At 31.5% G+C, this 18,514-nt stretch overlaps 3 protein-coding genes and 1 long non-coding RNA gene across 6 annotated transcripts; 2 read left to right on the forward strand and 2 right to left on the reverse strand.

Moving 5' to 3' along the window:
• Positions 1-3,017: 3,017 nt before the first annotated feature.
• Positions 3,018-17,675, forward strand: LOC117128949. Its single transcript, XR_004452410.1, has 3 exons — positions 3,018-7,233; positions 13,604-13,613; positions 17,665-17,675. It is a non-coding gene; the product is annotated as an uncharacterized LOC117128949 (long non-coding RNA).
• Positions 9,202-10,827, reverse strand: LOC103844808 (ubiquitin-conjugating enzyme E2 10). The gene is made up of 5 exons (XM_009121626.3): positions 10,651-10,827; positions 10,480-10,570; positions 10,111-10,238; positions 9,912-10,016; positions 9,202-9,592 (listed from the first exon to the last, which is right to left on the reverse strand). Exons 2-5 carry the CDS (start codon positions 10,547-10,549, stop codon positions 9,449-9,451), a joined length of 447 nt encoding a protein of 148 aa, XP_009119874.1. The 5' UTR covers positions 10,550-10,570; positions 10,651-10,827; the 3' UTR covers positions 9,202-9,448.
• Positions 13,831-15,335, forward strand: LOC103844809. The gene is made up of 5 exons (XM_009121628.3): positions 13,831-14,101; positions 14,183-14,235; positions 14,314-14,478; positions 14,806-14,901; positions 15,051-15,335. Exons 1-5 carry the CDS (start codon positions 13,921-13,923, stop codon positions 15,183-15,185), a joined length of 630 nt encoding a protein of 209 aa, XP_009119876.1. The 5' UTR covers positions 13,831-13,920; the 3' UTR covers positions 15,186-15,335.
• LOC103844810 (hydroxyproline O-galactosyltransferase HPGT1) lies at positions 15,329-18,133 on the reverse strand. 3 transcript variants are annotated; one of them, XM_009121630.3, is made up of 12 exons: positions 17,740-18,133; positions 17,582-17,645; positions 17,384-17,433; positions 17,118-17,311; positions 16,965-17,028; positions 16,798-16,870; positions 16,575-16,698; positions 16,198-16,285; positions 16,061-16,111; positions 15,921-15,992; positions 15,695-15,807; positions 15,329-15,573 (listed from the first exon to the last, which is right to left on the reverse strand). In XM_009121630.3, the coding sequence occupies exons 1-12, from the start codon at positions 17,838-17,840 to the stop codon at positions 15,554-15,556; spliced, it is 1,014 nt and encodes a 337-aa protein (XP_009119878.1). In that variant the 5' UTR covers positions 17,841-18,133; the 3' UTR covers positions 15,329-15,553. The 3 variants fall into 3 exon arrangements, with proteins under 3 accessions (XP_009119878.1, XP_033137894.1, XP_009119877.1); XM_033282003.1 differs by having other exon boundaries at positions 15,340-15,576; positions 17,118-17,304; positions 17,384-17,390; positions 17,740-18,132; XM_009121629.3 differs by having other exon boundaries at positions 15,340-15,576; positions 17,740-18,131.
• Between the last annotated feature and the right edge of the window lie 381 nt (positions 18,134-18,514).

An 18,514-nucleotide genomic window follows, 5' to 3' on the forward strand; every position in this document is an offset into this window, starting at 1 on the left:
TTTTTATGTAAATTTAAGTATTTAGTCTTACATTATTCAATTTTTTTTTATTTTTTTCATTATTTAAATTTTATGTTTTATTTTCAGGTTTTGAAGATTAAGTATATTTATATTTTTGTTAGAAAAATTATTACATAATTAAAATGGATACTTGAACTCGAATCCAAACCGAACCTACAATGAATCATATTTAAAATTTTAACTCTACAAATCTGAAATCCGAATAGATCAACTGAATCTGAACAGATATTTGAATACCCATCCTTTGAAAATCTATATGACAAATATTTTATTACAAAGTAAAATAAATATTCTAATCAATTATTTCACTCTGCGCACATGTGCACAGTGCATAGTTTTTATTATTTCTAGAACCATTTCTATCATTTAACTACAAAAGTTTTAACGATAAAAAATTAAAATTAACATTGAAAGTCTTCAAATCTCAAACAATCAGACAATATAAACAAGCTACGCTTTTATATTTCGACATTAACTTAACTCATAGCAATAATTAACTTAGTTAACCGTCATTAATGACATTAATTAGTGGAGGCCACCAAGCTTATGATTCTGTGTTTCCACTAGAAACAAAAGGGAGATTAGTGTTAGAAGACTGTCTAAATCTCAGGCTGTATGTTCTTTCTTTCAGACTTAATTATACATTAGTTCAACATAGTTATTTTAATAAACCTGGTTTTCAGGACCATGCTCTTCTGGGCACGACCTCTCTCTATCTTACCATAAGAAAATAGTTTATCATCAAGTTATGGAGACTGGACATAGATTTATTATTAGCCCAATCAGTGACACGTGTAGTGGAATTTTTATTTATTATATATGATTTTCAACTTTCAAATAAAAAGTTTTGCATGTTCGGAACAATTTAATAATTAATAATTAAAACAAAATTCGATTGTCATATAGAAAAGTGTTATTAAAGTGATAAACTAAGGTTATATTCCTTAGACAACGTAGTTATTATTTAAAGCGGTTCATCTACAAAGTGGTCGTGTAAGAGACTCAATTTTTTTTTCTATGACAAAAAAAAAAGAGAATCAATTTTTTTTTTCATTTTTGCCTTTCTCTTCAAAGCTGATTTTCTGTTGGTTAACTTTAACATTTTTTATTTTCCATATTTTGCTGCACGAAAGAAAATATACGGTGTGGGTTGAAAATTAATATAAAATCCGTCATTCCGTATAAAGTTATTCACTATAGGGATTTAATAGTATAGTTTTTCTTTTTAATAAGAACCATACAAGATGATATTAACAAGATGTCCTCTTTTGTGTAATGACATTGCGCGCGAACTTCAAAAGACGGAACTTAAGTATTGCAATTTATTATGTAAGACAGTTAGCAAAAAAAAAAGACTTTATTATGTAAGACAAAGTTTTTTTTCACCTATGTAAGACAAAGTGTTTTTTTTTTGGTAATCTATGTAAGACAAAGTTTTTTTTTTGTATTACAAAGTTATTCAATGATTAACTTTGTGTTATTCAAACTGAATTTCAATGAGATTGTTGAAACTACTTGTAACACAAAGGTAATCTATGTAAGACAAAGTTATTCAATGAAAACTCTAATGAAACCCCAAGGGAAAGAAAGACCTTCTATGCTGCTCTGCTATTTCCATGTGACTAGTGGTCCATCATACGTCGATTATAGATGCAAGAAAATAAAAATTCAGTTTTAAGAAATTACAAGTAGTTTCAACAATCTTTTTTAAATGTTTATGTTTTGAGATAGTGCTCGAGTAGTGGAACAATAAAACCATTCGGAATAGACCTCGAAGAAGCCTCGGTAAGCCCAAATCAATATAGTATATGTGATCTTACTGATGTAACGAAGAAACAAAATTAAAAGTTTTAGTTTTAACAAGCAACTAGATTCTGATTCGTTCTTAAAAAAATGGATATATTTTTTATTCTATATTTTTTTAAAAATTTAATTTTTATAATTGTATTTTTAGTCATATTTATATTTTTCTTTGTATAATATTTTTTTAAATGATTAACAAATTTTTTTAATAATTGTATTAAAATAGTTGGACTACACCTATATCAATAGGTTCCTGATTTAATAGAATAGATTAAATTATAAAGCTTACATAAATCTTGTGCAAAAAGCTTGTTTTTTTCTAAACGATATTGGTTTTATTTGTAACGCTTACCGGTGATAGTGATAGTAGAGCATCACCAATGGTACTCTATAATTTTCTCTATATTTCACTCTAAAATAGAGTAACTCTATTATAGAGTTGGATTTTCTCCAATGGTTCACTCTATAATAGAGTGAAATATAGAGTAATCCTATTTTTTTACTCTATATTTAGAGTAAAAAAATAGGATTACTCTATATTTCACTCTATTATAGAGTGAACCATTGGAGCAAATTTAACTCTATAATAGAGTTACTCTATTTTAGTGTAAATTATAGAGGAAAATATAGAGTGCCCTTGGAGATGCTCTTATAAACATATACTAGATTTTGATCCGCGCTTAAAAAGCGCAGATATTTTTTTGGTGACCGTAAACTCAAATATTAAATGAATTTATGTTTATTATTAGATATCTAAAATATTTAAAGCTGGTTTATTATTATTATTTCAGTCGGGTACAATGTTTTCATTGAGTTTTCATATCCGAATCAGACTTGTGGTCGAACCGTAAGATCTAGTAACTTATATATAGTGGAATAGAATATAATAAAATGAGTATAATAAAAGTATCTGAAAATCAAAAAGACCGTTATTAACCCACTGAGAAAAAATATAATATGTTTTTTGTTTTATAAATTTTTGATATATTAATATATATTTGACTTGTATAAGAAATTTCTTTTAACAAATATTGTTAAGTTTATTTATAAATATATTAATTATCAATCTACCAAAATAGTGAAGCAAGTATTATTTTTTTCCTTTTTTAATTTTCTATCAAACTAATATCAATTTAAAAAAAAAAATCAGTCTGTGACAGATATTTTATTATTAGAAATCCATACAATTTAAATAATGTTACATTTATATGTATTTATGTATAAAATGGTCTTTATAATTTGGGATTTTATAAAAAAAAAGGTTTAAAGTTAATTTGGTTAATTTTTATTTTCTGTAACAAAAGTTAATTAAATTAATAATTTTCTTTTCTAAATGAGTTGTATCAGTTAAATTATCTTTTTAAGTTAAATGCTCAAACCCCAATTAATAATATTTATTTTGCTGCTAACAAAATGAGATTAAATAGGGATAACATATAATATATAAGGAAGACCAAAAAAAAAAAGGAAAGGTCCAAACAATATTTATAAGTAGATTTATCAAGACTGCTTTCCTTTTAATAAAATAGATTCTTAAATATTATTTTTGATCTACTATTCAAAGATTTCTATATTGGGGTTGGACTATCAAAAATTGAATTTCCTTCCCAATTGTAAATACAGAGTTTATCAAATGTTTGAGCGTGTTACAAAAAGACTGTCTTGTACATATGCTGAGAATGCATTTGCATATTGCTCGTCTATTTTTTTTGTCTTGTACAAATCCATTGTAAAACATGTTAACTAGGAACCTAATATACGTGCATTTTGTTATGTAAGGGCCCATTTGTTTTTGAAGGTCTTCCAAAACATCGAGCTTGTTTTGAGTCTAAGAATAGAACCAATTTATACCGAAAATATGAATATTTAAGACTATGATTTTGTGTGCTGTATTTTTTAAAAAACATTTTATGATTTAATTGAAATAATTTTCTGTTTGCAATGTTTATTATTTTTATAAAATTTCCAAATAATATAAAATTTTAAATGTCAAATTTAGATTTTAAAATGTTAAATTTTAATTATTACTAGTTTATTTTGGTTATTTTACAAAATTTTAAATAAATATGATAGATTTGGCTAATTTTGAATACTTTGTATCTTTTTCCAGTTTCAAATATTTGAACCCGAACCAGATCTAATATGGACACAAAAGTTACATGTATTTTATATGTATTTTAATTCTAGATTCGAACCGATTTAGATCTGAAAGAAACTGATTCGAATCTGAATTGAAAATTATCAAATACCTAGCTAGATTCAAATGACTAGAATTTGGAGAATTCAAATTCGACCCGAAAATGAAAATGTCCAGACCTAGAAACAATGTTTGTTATGGGATCGTATACTGTATAGAAAATTGTCATTGCAGAATTGAGTCATTTGACCGTAAAACATTTGTAGTGATCGTATATAGAGTATGTTATAGATAGTCAAAATAAATTATTGGTCATTACTTTTATACGATATGATCAAGTAATAAATTAATTACTGCTTGCTTGTTTTAGGAACGGAGAAACCGTGCACAATTTTGTAACTTCTCTTTAACCGTGCACAATTTATTTAATACTGCAGTACAATTTTGGATTAAGGCATCTCTGATCTCATTATATATTTTATTCAAAAAAAGTGAAAATAAAATAACGTACAAAAAATAAAAACATTACTGTATATTCATTTTTCATTCTATTTTAGAGTAGAATATGAAGTGAGGTTAGAACACTTATACCGTAAAAACTCTTTTAATTAATAATATTGGAACCATGATATTTATTAATTTATAGAATTATTAATTTATAAAAAGTTTACTTTCTGGATTTTTATTTTAAAATATATTTTTATAAAATAAACATAATAATTTATTTTATTGTATATTGACCAATTAAATATGGTTTGGATATAATTTTACTATAACATAAACAAAATATATTAAACTGTTAAAAAATATAGAGATAATTATATTGTAAAATAAAGCAAATAATACAATTGTTTATTTTTACTTAAATAAAATTTATATATATAGAAAAAATATTAATTTTTATTTCAATTGGACTATATATTTACATAAGACTTTTAAATTATTATTATTTTATTCTTTTATCAATTTGTGTTATATTTTGAACCAGCCCAACTCACGACATGAAAAATTTATTAATTTATAGTGTTTATTAATCTATAGAATATTATTTTATAGAGTTTCTATTGTATAACTCTTTAAGCATGAACAATTTATCCAGACCGAAAATCCAAAACTCAGACCGATTCAAAAATACCTAATTCGAAACTGAACCAAAAATCTGCAAGTGTCTAATTAAGTCCAAAATTTATCTACCCAAAAGAGCTGGAACATGAAAAGAACCAACCCAAATATACTCTGGTCCGAAAAAAACTGATTCAAATAGATTCGTTTTGATAAAAACCAATTTTTACCCGACCAAAGAACATGAATATCCAAGAATAGGACTCCATGTGCTATATTTTATAAATTTTAGTTTTTGATTTAGTTGAAATATCTTTTTGTTAGCAATCTTCATTATTATTTATTAAAATTTCAAGTAATAAAAAAATTTAAATGCCAAATTTATAGTTTAATAATGTTTAATTGTAATTATTAATATTTTTGCAATATTTGAGATAAATATGATGGATTTTGACTAACTTTTAATCGAATTAGGTACTTCTGCTCTTTTTGGATCCTAGATATCTGAATCCGATTTGGAGTCGCTATAGACCCAAAAATTACAAATATTTTACAAGTATTTAATTATATATTATAATTAACATTAACTCGAGAAGAAATAATCCAAACCTAAATCGAAAATTTCTAAGTATTTTGTTGGATCCAAATGTATAAAACCTGAAGAACCTGAGTTTTAAAAAACTGATCAGAAGATCTGAACGCCTATGAATCTTTATCAATAAACCAAAAAAGGATGGAGCACGAAAAAAATGAATAGTTCCTTTTTTTAAAAGGATAATTGTTATGCAGTTGGGTATACGAATACAAAGCCTACAAACAGTAGCTATCCAAATAATTCATAGGCCGCATGTAAAATAAGACTAATTCTAACTGACAAATAAAATAAACTTATCTTTTTTTTTGCCAACAAAAATATATTTTCCAATATCACTTGTATAGGTTTTGACCGTAAATCACAACTAGCGATATAATATAAGTGACAAATAAATTTACTCTGATTTCAGCTATTTTATCCCCAATCAGGTGGAACACTTTTTACGCACTCTATTTACTATTCAAGAGAGATCAGAGACAGTGTCGCTGTTCCTCCTAGCTTAGGGCATCTCCAATGTAACTCTATTTTTTTCTCTATATTTACACAAAAATAGAGTAATTCTATTATAGTGTAACTTTTGCTCCAATAGTGTTACTCTATAATAGAGTAAAAAATAAAGTCCCCTTGAAAATGGCCTTAGGAAGAAGAAAATATTCTCGCTGGATTTCACCTTCTTTTTTTATTATTTATTCTATCAATTTCTTCTTCTTCTTTTTTTTTTTGACAACTTCTATCAATTTCTTCTTATTTTTTTTTTTTACCATCTTAATATTATATTAAACCAACAAGAGACACAAGTACTTATACAAACAAAGCAATAACAAAGGCCCAAAAAACAGCCAACGGCCCACAAACAACAACTTTGACTAAACAAGTACGAGGCCCAACATAAGCCCACAAGCACCACCCCATCGGAAAGACACGTTATCACACGTGTTTCGACAAATGATGAAGCTACGAAACACGCGTCGAGAACCACCTGCATGCCTCCACCTGTCAGAACTTTACACCGGAGACCAATCTCATCGGCGCCACCGGAAAAGGCCGGGAACCATGAATACAACGACTACCCCACCAACAAAGCTTGCGTCTTCATCTCTTTAATTCCAAATATCGGAGAGCATCAATCGAGAAATCGAGATCTCATCCTACTTCCATTGCATAAACACCGAGAGAAGAAGCTTTCAACAAATCGGAACCACCAGACACCGAAGAGCTTCAAAACGAACGAAGCTTCCAACTTTTTTCTTCACCGCCTTCGCTTCATCAATATCAGAGAGATTAATCGATCTATTCGAAAATCTCATCCGAAGAAGCCAAAAAACCGACAACACAGGACAAGGGTCGACAGACGAGAAGCCGACAAATCATCACCTAATGGAAAGATGTGGTCTCCGGAGTCAAAACTGGACGCCCATCAAAAGGAAGATGCGACACCGAGACAGAGCCGGACATGCAACACCGCGGAGCCGTTCATGCCGGAGAGAGATCACGAGAAAAACATGCAACCCGTAAAAAGAAAAAAAAACCAAAATCCGGACCGACGGTGGCTGTGGAAGCCCATCCCGCCGGCCAGAAGCACTTTCACGGTGGTTAGGTCTAGAGAGAAGGCAGAGTCAATTTTTTCTTATTTACTCTACTTTAATTTATTCTCATTTACTCTATATTTTACCAATCACACCCATAACGTCTAATAAAAAAAAAATCTCATTCAAGTATCTACATTATTTTCTAAAACCCACTAAAACCATTCTACATTTTGTATCTTATTGTTAACATAGGCTAACATCGCAAATCAAAACATAATGAATTATTCATAATGAATTCCCCTTTAAAATTTTCTTTAAAAAAAACAACATCATGAATTAACTTGAAACTGATATGGAACCAAACTTGTATTTTTTTTGTCAACTTGTGTTTAAATCGAGAAAATCACAAATGCTTTCTTTCTTTCGATTTCATTTAAAGATCAATTGAAAGACAAACAGATCCGGCACAAAGAAAGTTGGCAAATATGCAATTATCCATGGCTCCATGGCCCAAATATTTTTTAAAATACAAATAAAAGGGATCCAAATTTTGAAACAAAAATTAAAATAAGGTTAACAAACCCCATAAATTGAATAATTGATGGGCTAAACTAATCAGAAAGCAAAAACATAGAATCACAATTCACCCACAAGACCAAACACCAGTTTCTAGTTTCACAAAGATAATTGGTTCCGACTGGTGACATGTAGTATTAGAGTTGAATTACAATATGATTTATAGTTCGATGTAACTTGCAGTAAAAAGTATGTGGTAAAAACGGTAAGTTTATGTGGTAAGTTTTGCAGTAAAAATAAAAGTTATCATTTTGTTAAAACTTGTGACTGGTAACATTTTTGATGTATAAGTTGCAGTATGAGTTCTGAATAAAAGAATTGAATATAAAAACAGAGAAATAAATATTTTCGTATTAAGCTATTTTTTAAATAAATAAAAATATATTTTTTAAATAAGTATAAAAGTTTAAAAAATAATGTTCAGTATATATAATTTTCTAAGTATTATAATAACTACTAATAATATGTATTTTAATATCAATAATAAGTTAAATTAAATGAAATAATATTATTAGCATGAACTTTAAATTAAAAAACCAAATAATAGAAAAAAATTACAAATGTTTGTGAAAATTAAAAAAAATTACAGACCTTAAGCTTTCGGGTTTTGAAAATGACGTGATACCACACTAAGTTAGGTCAATATATATAGAATTTTGTGACTGGTATTTTTTTTGAATTATCAAATAGAATTTATGCTTAAGGTTTTGTATAATTGACTAAACATTTGAATAATTCAAAAAATTAGGAACAAGAAAGATTATAAAATCTTTGACTAGCATAAATTTAGGTAGAGTATTTATGGGACACTCAAATGGTTGTTCACGATTTTCTCTTGTAAAAAGGTTTGTTCACGATTTTTTTTTTTAAAAACAGAAAAATTAATTAAATTTGTAACTCAACTCTTAAAACATGGAATTTTGGTTGATGTAGGTTTATGTTTTGAGTTAGCAATTTTATAAAGGGTTTAAGTCAAAGTTGTAACTCAACTACAACACATCTTAAATCAAACTTAAAATCAAAAAAATAAATTTAATGCATGATTGGTAACATTTTTGAGTTACAAACTTAACTCAAACTTAATCAACCCTATCACATGTCACCAATCAAACCAATGTTTTTTAAACAAGACCCACTTCATTGGTTAGTTTTCAGAAATTTTGGCTTTGACTGTATTGCACTTCCAGAGTAAATATTTACTCTAGTTTTACATTTACTCTATATTCAGCCAAAAATTTACCAGTCAGGTTAAATATCAACTTTTAATTTTTCAGCCATTTACATCAAGAAGAAAACACACTCTAACTTTTACTCTACAATTTATAGAAGAAATATGATTTACGCTGGATTTTTTCTCTCTCTCCACTTTCCATCATTTTTAATTTTCTCCTTTTTTCACCATTTCATTTAGTCCACATTACTCTCACTTTAACCAATCACACTCTTTATGAAGGACGCGAGAGATTGTCAAGATAAACTGAATATTTGATGGGCATATCTATTCAGAAAGCAAAAACATCAAATCACAATTCATCCACAAGACCAAACACCAGTTTCTAGTTTCACAAAGATAATGTTTTTTTAAACAAGACCCACTTCATTTGGTCTAGTTTTCAGAAAATTTAAAAAGGACACGAGAGATTGTCTACTAAATCATACATAGAAATTAAGGAAATACTTTTTTTTCTTCATAAAGAGATAGTTTTGTAGATTGGGGTTTCCATTTCAACCCATGGCATACTTCTGAGTCCAGCTCCGTGCAGTTGACTCATACTTGTTCTTGTCAGTCTTATACATATGAGCTATCTCAGGCACCAAAGGATCATCAGGGTTTGGATCGGTCAACAATGAACAGATCGATAACAACACCTGTTTAGAAAGTTAAACAAAATAATTTTGTCATTCTCAGCGAGACTAAAGCTAGTAATCATCAAGGTTATCACTTGTATGATATGAGCAGATAATAAAAACCAACAATTTTTATACAAAATAAATCAAAGCTTTAATAATAAAGAGACGGCTCAAATGTTATTAAATATCGATCCAAATGAGAAGAGACGAGCAGATAAATGAAAGGAACCTACTTGCATCCAAAATGAGTGAATGATTTGATAATACAGGTCATTATTATCACTTCAAAGCAAGTTCGAAATGCGTAGAGAATATGTTTAGCTAGAAAAGACAGAACCTTGGAGATGGTGAGAGCAGGACTCCATTGCTCCTTCAAGATGTCAAGGCAAATACTTCCGTTGCTGTTGATGTTGGGATGGAACACCTTCGTCCTAAAGGCAACCTATAACACCATATGAAGAAACAATGAGACAAGGAAGCAAACCAGAAAAGAAGACAAGAATGGCTATCATCAAAAGTCTTGGGAAGCACCAAACCTTAGGAGGTTTGAAAGGGTAATCAGGAGGGAAATGAATGGTAACAAGGAAAACACCACCAGCGTAAGGACTGTCTGAAGGACCCATTATCGTTGCCTGCCAATGAAACATGTCTTCAGCAACAGGTCCTGTCAGAACAAACAACCAAGAACATATAAAGACAAGGTCACTGAAACAAAAGAGATGAACTTTCTTTGTTCACAAGCACAAACTCAAACTGAGATCCAGAGAAATCACAAAAACTAATGTAAATCATAAAGCAATTAGCTCAAGATCGAGGCCAAACATGACACTCAAGCAGTAATCCACATGAAAAACGAGATCGATCAACATAATCTGTGAATTCAAACAAAAGAAGACGATAAAGACCTGCGCTACAAGAGGTGGGTGGATCCTTCTGCAGATCCTTCAGTTCCTTCAAGATCCGCTTCGACGCCATATCCAAAACCCACGATACGATCTTAACACCAAAACAAAGATTCCAAAGAATCCGTAAGGATTGTATAAAATCGATAGATCTAAAGGATTAACATATATTACCTTTTGGGTTCGCGTATCTCAGACTTGGCGAGGTTTTCGCCTTCTTCTTCGCGTAATTAGGAGGCGGAGAAGAAGAAGAAGAACCCGAGACTTGGTGAAAGGGTGGTGGACGTAAGAGGAATGGGAATGATTCTCTGTGTTCGCGTCCACCATCAATAGCGTGAGGTAATTTACTTTCTTTGACTAGTAGTGGATTGATCGGGTTATTAGAGTTGAGACTTGGTTCCCATATATTTTAGAACTCTTGGATGTTCGCTTTAGATTGGATCCATTTAGATTTTTCGATTAAAATTTATTCATTAGATACCAAATAATACAAAACCTAAACTAAAATTTAACAAACAACATATAATTTTGAACAATATATAATCACAATGATAGAACTAAATATTCTAATTTTTATTTAATAAGTTTGAACATTTATTTCTGATAGTTTAGTAATGTTAACCTAAATATGTATATAAATCAATTTCAAAAAGATATCATACACATTCAAAAAGATATTCATAAACTTTAGGGATATATATATATTCATGAATGTTTTTTTAATATCATTTAAAAATACATTTTTAAAAACATATTAATGAAAGTTTTCTTAAATTGTATGAAGATATTATATATATTTATTAACATTTAGCAATGTTTTAGAAAGATATTATACATATTCAATTATGTTTTCATAAATATGCATATAACTCAAATTTAAGAAGATATCATATATATTCATGAAAGTGCTCATAATTTGTTTAAAATGAATATTTGTTTCCAAAAATAGTTTTTAATTTTTTATATGGAGTATATAGAAAAGAAATAAAATTATCATTTATCTTTTTAACGAAGGTTAAATTGGTCAATTTAAATTTTATGTGCTAGTTTTGTTGATGAAACTTGACTATTTTACAACTTCTCTTGTTTTATGTAGAATATAATAAGTTTAAGTTTTATATAGAACAATATTTTATCCATCTACTAGCACATATCAAGTTTTATAAAAATAAGTACTCCAACCAACCATCTAGACAAGGCCGTGCCAGAGTTTGTTGGGCCTAGAAGCATAAAGAATTTTTTGTCCCTTTAATATATTTTTGGGTTAATTTGTTGAATAACTATATTGGAAGAAAATATTAGTTTTGTAGTAAGAGAGTAGAGAGAGATACGAAGAAAAAGAAGGAGAGAGGGAAGAAAATGGTTAGTTAGTGAAATATAATTTTTTTTGGCTCAACATCAACTTATATTTCATCCAAAGATTGGGTACAACCAGTTCAATCCACAATAGATTTTCACCGCATATGCAAATGGGAATCTAGTATCACCCTGAATCACTCTAGAGGATCCAACGCTACCCGACTTAATCCCATTGCATTTTAAACCCCAAAGGAACATAAATCATCCTACGACACGGAATGAAATCGTCCCACTAAACCACCTAATTCGACCTAATGATACGAAGACATCTACTCACACGAAAGATACAAGCTTAATTCAAGCACAATTATAACCAGATTATTGGTTTCAGAAGATAGGAGTGGAGCTCATGTACCAACAAACAAACTTCGTCAGAGGCGCATCTTCGAAACTCAGCTCACATCTCCGGATTTTGATGACTTGATCCTCAGCCACAAAACGGACAGACGTGTCCGTACTGAAAAAAAAACGGACTTTAACAACGAACGCTAGCAAGCACTGCAAATCCAAAGCTTCCAACAGTGCAGAACTTTCGCCGCCGGTTATGAACATTGGTATAGAAGAAATATAATTTTTTTTGTTGGTTATTGGTTCAAATTTCCCTATAATTTTTGGTAAAATTGGTATAGAAGAAAAATCAAACCTATTAACAAATTAAACAAACGATCAGTGCAAAGCCAAATGAACCAGTTTATCTTTTTTCAAACTGCCCCCTAAAATATATTTAAATATATCGGTCCTGAAGTATATGCTTAATGAGCTTGTACTCAGACACGGCCTTGCGTCTAGATCTAGATCTGTCTTTTAAAATTTTAGTTTTTAACCCAAAAAAAAATTACAACCAGATTAAAAAATGATTTTAAAACAAAGTAGAGATCCAACCAATGCCATCGCTAAGGAAGCCCACCTTACGTCAGAAATACATATTTGCGCAATGGAAAGTTCAGAAAAAGTACTAAGGAAGTTTAGATGCAAATAACCCATGTACAAATCAATAATAGTTCATATAGTCATTAAAAAGAAAAACATAATAGGGAATTTTTTGTTTAGGCCAAAAAAAATGGTAACTATGTTCCATTAGACTAATTCTTATTTTGTACTACTTTTGCGTCTAATACTCTTTAGTATTTTCGAAAATAAATCAAATAAATAGTTTTACAAACTAAAAAAATTATAAAAATAGTAACTACTAATAAATACCCATATGAATTTAGTGGTATTTTTTTAGTTTTAAAAATGTTTAAATCATAATTTCAAATTATGTTCTACATAAAGTAGAATTGGCATTCTACGAAGTATAAAATGAAATCCATTTTTTTTTCATTGAATCTACTATGTTTAGAATACATGATCTACGTAAATAATAGTACTCTAAAAATATTTAGAATACACTTTCGCGCTTAAACTATTGCTCTAAAATCTGTAGAAATCAGAATCTAGTGATTACTATAAATATAAAACGTATAGTAATCGAAATCTATACATTACTATAAATCTAAAAATTTATAGAAAACGAGTTCTACATATTTACTGTAAATCTAAAACATATAGAAATCGAAATCTGCACATTACTATAAATCTCAAAAAACCTGTAGAAACCGAGTTCTACATATTTATTGTATCCTACAGATAAGAATAATTAGTTCCGAAAATATGGAAAAAAAATATTTAAAAATATTCAGTTTCCCTATATGAAAAAAATATATTTTTCAGAAAAAGAAAACCGTGGGACATAAATGTATGTTTAGGTTTTTTTTTTTAATTTGAGGATTTTTAATGTTTTTTTATTTTAATTACTTTAATTATTTATTATATTTTAATATTTACAATTTTTTTAATTATAATTTCAAATTTATAATTGAATTTGAGGGCGTTATTTCCATTTTAAAAACAATTAGCATAATAGAATATATTTATCATTTTTTTTTGGCCTTTTCCCAAAATAATATTAAAGGGAATAACCGAGTCATAGCTTGGGGGTAGGATAGACGTATCCTTATATCCAAACAGATCTTTAATTCTGTTTCTTCTTCTTCATCGCTGATTTTCAATCAAAGCCGTCTCTTGTCAGCAAATAACTCGACAATGGATTACGACTACAGGAATAAGTCTGGGCCCTCCTACGCTCGGCCTATGTACGGATACCCCAATATCGGCCAACAAAGCGGTCACGGCCACCAATTTTTCCCTCCGCCGGAGAGAAATCAATCGTTTCAACAACACAACTCTTCTCCGTTCCCTTTTTCTTCTTCTTCTTCTTCTTCATGTAAGATCTCGAATTTAGTTACTTTTGATTTCGAGTTTGGTTTTGGGGCGATTTGATATCTGGTGGTTTCTTGTTGAGTAGCTGGATTAGGGATCAAAGTGACTCTGAAGCCTGAGTTTCGTATTACTCCTCCGGTGAGAATTTAGATTCTGAGGGATTGAAGTAGTGTTAGTGAGACATTCTCATCTCAGCTCAGTTTGTAATGTTTTCAGCCTCAGTTGTTGCCTCGAGCTGGAGATATTCCTCGTAGCGGTTTTCAGTTCGATTTCGGTCTGGAGAGGGCAGTCCTTACCGAGGCTGAGAAAGACAACCCTGACTGGAGCAAGTTTGGCTCCGACATTCCTCCACCGTCTAACTTTCCACAACCACCTTCAATGGTAAGTGTGTGAATCATCCATCATTTTTTAACGTAATTACCACCATTACGGCTCCGGCTCCGAATTGTGACTGCGGTTTGAGCGGTGAGGTACAAGCGATTCAACTGCGGTGCGGTTTTAACAGTTATAAAAACGTATAGATATATGGTATATGTAAAGATTTTTGTTACCGTTAACTGCGGTGCGGGAACATTTGAAGCCTACAGATTTTTCTTTTTTTTCTTTTTCTTTTTCTAGTTAAATGGGAATTGGGTCAAGATTAGATTGTGCATTACGGAGTGATTCTTCGTTTTTGTTTATCATCACTAATAAGGGATTCCAATGCAGGGTGTGGATCCTCTAGTGATGAAGTATACTGCGTCTGGGCTTAACCGAGAAGCTGTCAACATTGCGGTTGCAAACTATGGTGATAATCCCACAAAGGTGCGTTTCTTCTTCTATCTATACACATTCTATTCATATTTCTAAAGTAATGGATGGTATCAAATGTTTTTGAATCACCACCAGTTTCAGTTGCACACACTTTACTTCCTTTTCACCAAAGGGGAGAATTAAAAAAATATGCATTTCAGGTTCAGGAATTTGCAAATGGGTTCGCAGCGATGCGGGAGATGGGGTTTCCAACAAACGCTGTTGCAGAAGCTCTCTTCATGTTTGACAACGACACTGACAAAGCTTTGTCACATTTGCTCCATGGTTCTTCTTGAACTTGCTTTCCAGTATTTTCTTCTATTTTTTACATAAAAGTAATCATCAGGATTTTACTAACATAAAGATTGAAAAAGTACACTTTTTTTTTTACTGTGTAAATGGATGATTTGTTTTGGGCAAGTGATGATTAGATATGTGTTTTGATATAAGTGAAGTTACCCCATCAAAAACCTAGACTTTGCATAATGCAATAGTGACATGACACAAACCCCACAAAGGGTATAAGATTGTTATTAAATGGTGAGGTTTAAGGTACATATAGAAGAAATGTTGTAATTAGCCTCTTTTCAGATCAAATTTACGTTGTGTGCGCTTCTCTATAAGCGGCAAAGCCTCACACTCGTCTCTGTAAACTTTGGCCATGCTACACTCCTGCGCATATAGCTTCTGAAACGTATGGAAGAAATGAGAGATGTGTCACAAACAATAGGTGTTCAATAATTTCACATTGGAAGCTAATAACAGATAAAAGTAAATGTTCAGTAGAAGATGGTAAATCACATACCTGAGGACCAAGCGGAACAGCAAAACTTTCCTTCATCTACATGTTTCACATCAAGTCCCACGAACCATGATCCCGTGCTGACGTCATCATGAGCATACGAATGAAGTATGTTTCTGTCCCCATCCCATCATCATCATACAAAACCCACAACACATACTCGTTTCAGTTTTTGTGAATTTATAAAAGGTTATGCGCCGCTGGGTTCAGTTCAGAGTCGGAAACTGACCTATTGATAGATACAAATCTAGCCAATGCATGTGTTATAACGTACATCTCCCCATAAGCATGACGGAAGTATCTGTCAATTACATAAAAACATGTCATTCTTTGCCACATAGAAGAAATGAATCTGACTGTTGAACTTACGCTTTCTTGTCACCGAACTTCCACCATTCTGGCTCATACCATTTTTGGTTCCTGCCAGAAAAAAAAAACAAATTTTAAGTAAAGACTGATAAATTCCAGAGATCCTTTTTTGGTCCAAGCGGTGTGCTCAAACTCACGGTTCTGAGAAAACTTCGCCTGATTTCATGCAACCGATGTAAGCTCGTGGGTTCTCCAGATGTGCTGCAAGTGTACTTCCGAGAGCATCTGCATTGGATCAATTACATGCACAGCCATTGTAAAGTCAGCAAATGTTTACAGAAGAAGGGATTAAAATACTTTTAAAGAAGCAAGAAAAAAATGTGTAAGAACATCAAACACTGTATTCGACAGCCTAAATATAAGTGCAAGTGTGAGCTTCTCAAGTTATCCCTATTTAATCACACCATACCAAGAGATTTCGCGTCTATTTCGACACTGTTAGATATATACATACTCATTATCCAATTATATTTTACAATCAAACGTTTCAGCTGTTAATATGTTACTAACTTACCAATATTGACGTAGATATTGTCAATGGACTTTGCATAAAACTGTGCATCCCACCTATCTGCCGCATAGGCAAAGAACAGCTTTACTTTCTTAGAAGCTTCCTCGGGTGCCTCAACTACATCATCCTGAAAGAGATTAAATAGGCAAGGTTCTCAGACTAACAAAGGTGAGCTAACAAATGAATGGTCGAGGTAATAATCTTGAAAGAGTTCGAAGCCACATACAAGAATAATGAAGTCATCGGTTTGACTGTTTTCAGCGTCAATGCTCTTGTCCATACTGTCCCCTTTATTTGCGCTACATAGCACAATAGTAATAATGTTTCAGAACAAGAGTCCAGAACCGTGTCATAATCACTACAGAGACAGAGAGTGTTAAACCGAATCCAAACCTTCTTCCAATAACAAATCGTGCAATCACACCCTTTTCAGTTTCAATCTTTTTTAATGATGCACCTGAAACAAAAGAGGAAGAAGAAGATACGAACTGAAGGCAAACATTCCACGGAATCTCACTAGACCATTACAAAAAGAGAAACCAGTACCTGTCCCCATCCAAGCTTGCCGGACAGCGTCTCTTTTCTTCTTGTTACCCAAACTTGTCATGATACCGATAACCACTAGTGGCCTCTTCTTAGTCTCGGTTCCATCAGTATGTTTAGGAGTTTTTGAAACAAAGCCTTCTTGCCTGGCAGCACTTAATTGGATCTCAAGAGCAGCTAATGTCTTCTTCTGTTCCCTAGAAAGAAAACTCTACCTTCTATAAAGTCCATGAAGGAGCACATATCTTTTAGAAAGCACTATGCATTACCTGCAAGCTATGATCTTTAAAGTATCATCCACCGATATAGCAGATTTACCCTGAAAGAGCGCATACGCATAAAAGAACATAGGAAGACGAAACGAAATAATCTCTTTGAATCACAAACGGAAATGAAGTTTGAAATTCAAGAAAATGTAAAATCAAGTTAAGTACATTCTAGAAGACGGGGTGACATTGACTACAAACCTGTCCGGTAACTCTGTCGAGCTCCTTGATAAGATGAACCCTAGTTTGTGATTCTTGCCATAACCTATCTCAAAAACAAACAGAGAGAGAGAGACGAGAGTGCGCACGGTTTATAATTCGAAACATAGGAAAGGATGAAACGGGGAAGAAGAACAAACCGGCCTGCGACATAGAAGGAAGCGAATGTAGCGAACATGGAGATCAAAAGAGATGATACTCTCGAGCTTGTTAATCTCATCCTCGACCCTTTCCTCGCCATTTTCCACACTAATTGCGACGGAAACCAGATCCAAATCCTGATCAAAATGCCTTCTCCTTCAATCCAAGTTCACTAACTCGATTAGCAATGTGTGGGATTGATCTGGTCTCCCGGTGAGAAGAGAAACGGCGAGATCACTCCTCTCCGCCTCTCACTTTGGATCAAAACAAAGAGATTTACGATAACACTCTTTGATCAGATCAGTTCTTCGCCACTGATTTTACTCATTTTTTTTTAGTATTGTTCTCTGATTATAGGAGGGGGATCTATACTAATTAAATGATTTTATTTTCCTGCTGCAAATGCATGACTCAGCATTTAATTATCCGGTATCCTTGTGTGTGAGAACCAGATAGAACCAAACAAAATACTTTCTCATCCAGCACTAACCACATACCCGCAACATACCGATTGGTTAAAGAAGACCGGAACCAATATCCTCAAATTAATCACAAGATAAACACGACTGATCGATCCCCTTTCTTATCGACAAAAAGCGTACGTTTTATAAAATTAGACCTAATCACAATAGAGATAAGAAAGCGACCTTTTTGCACATCTGTTCCATAGTTGTTTCTTAAATTAAAACGTAACAAAATACCGGGGGTGATTGGTTGAGCTGTAAGGCCCTCTTCGTTTGCTCACCCAGGTAATCTATCTGGGTGAAAGATGCA

This window comes from Brassica rapa, chromosome A10, assembly GCF_000309985.2.
Source record: "Brassica rapa cultivar Chiifu-401-42 chromosome A10, CAAS_Brap_v3.01, whole genome shotgun sequence".
NCBI classification, from domain to species: Eukaryota; Viridiplantae; Streptophyta; class Magnoliopsida; order Brassicales; family Brassicaceae; genus Brassica; species Brassica rapa.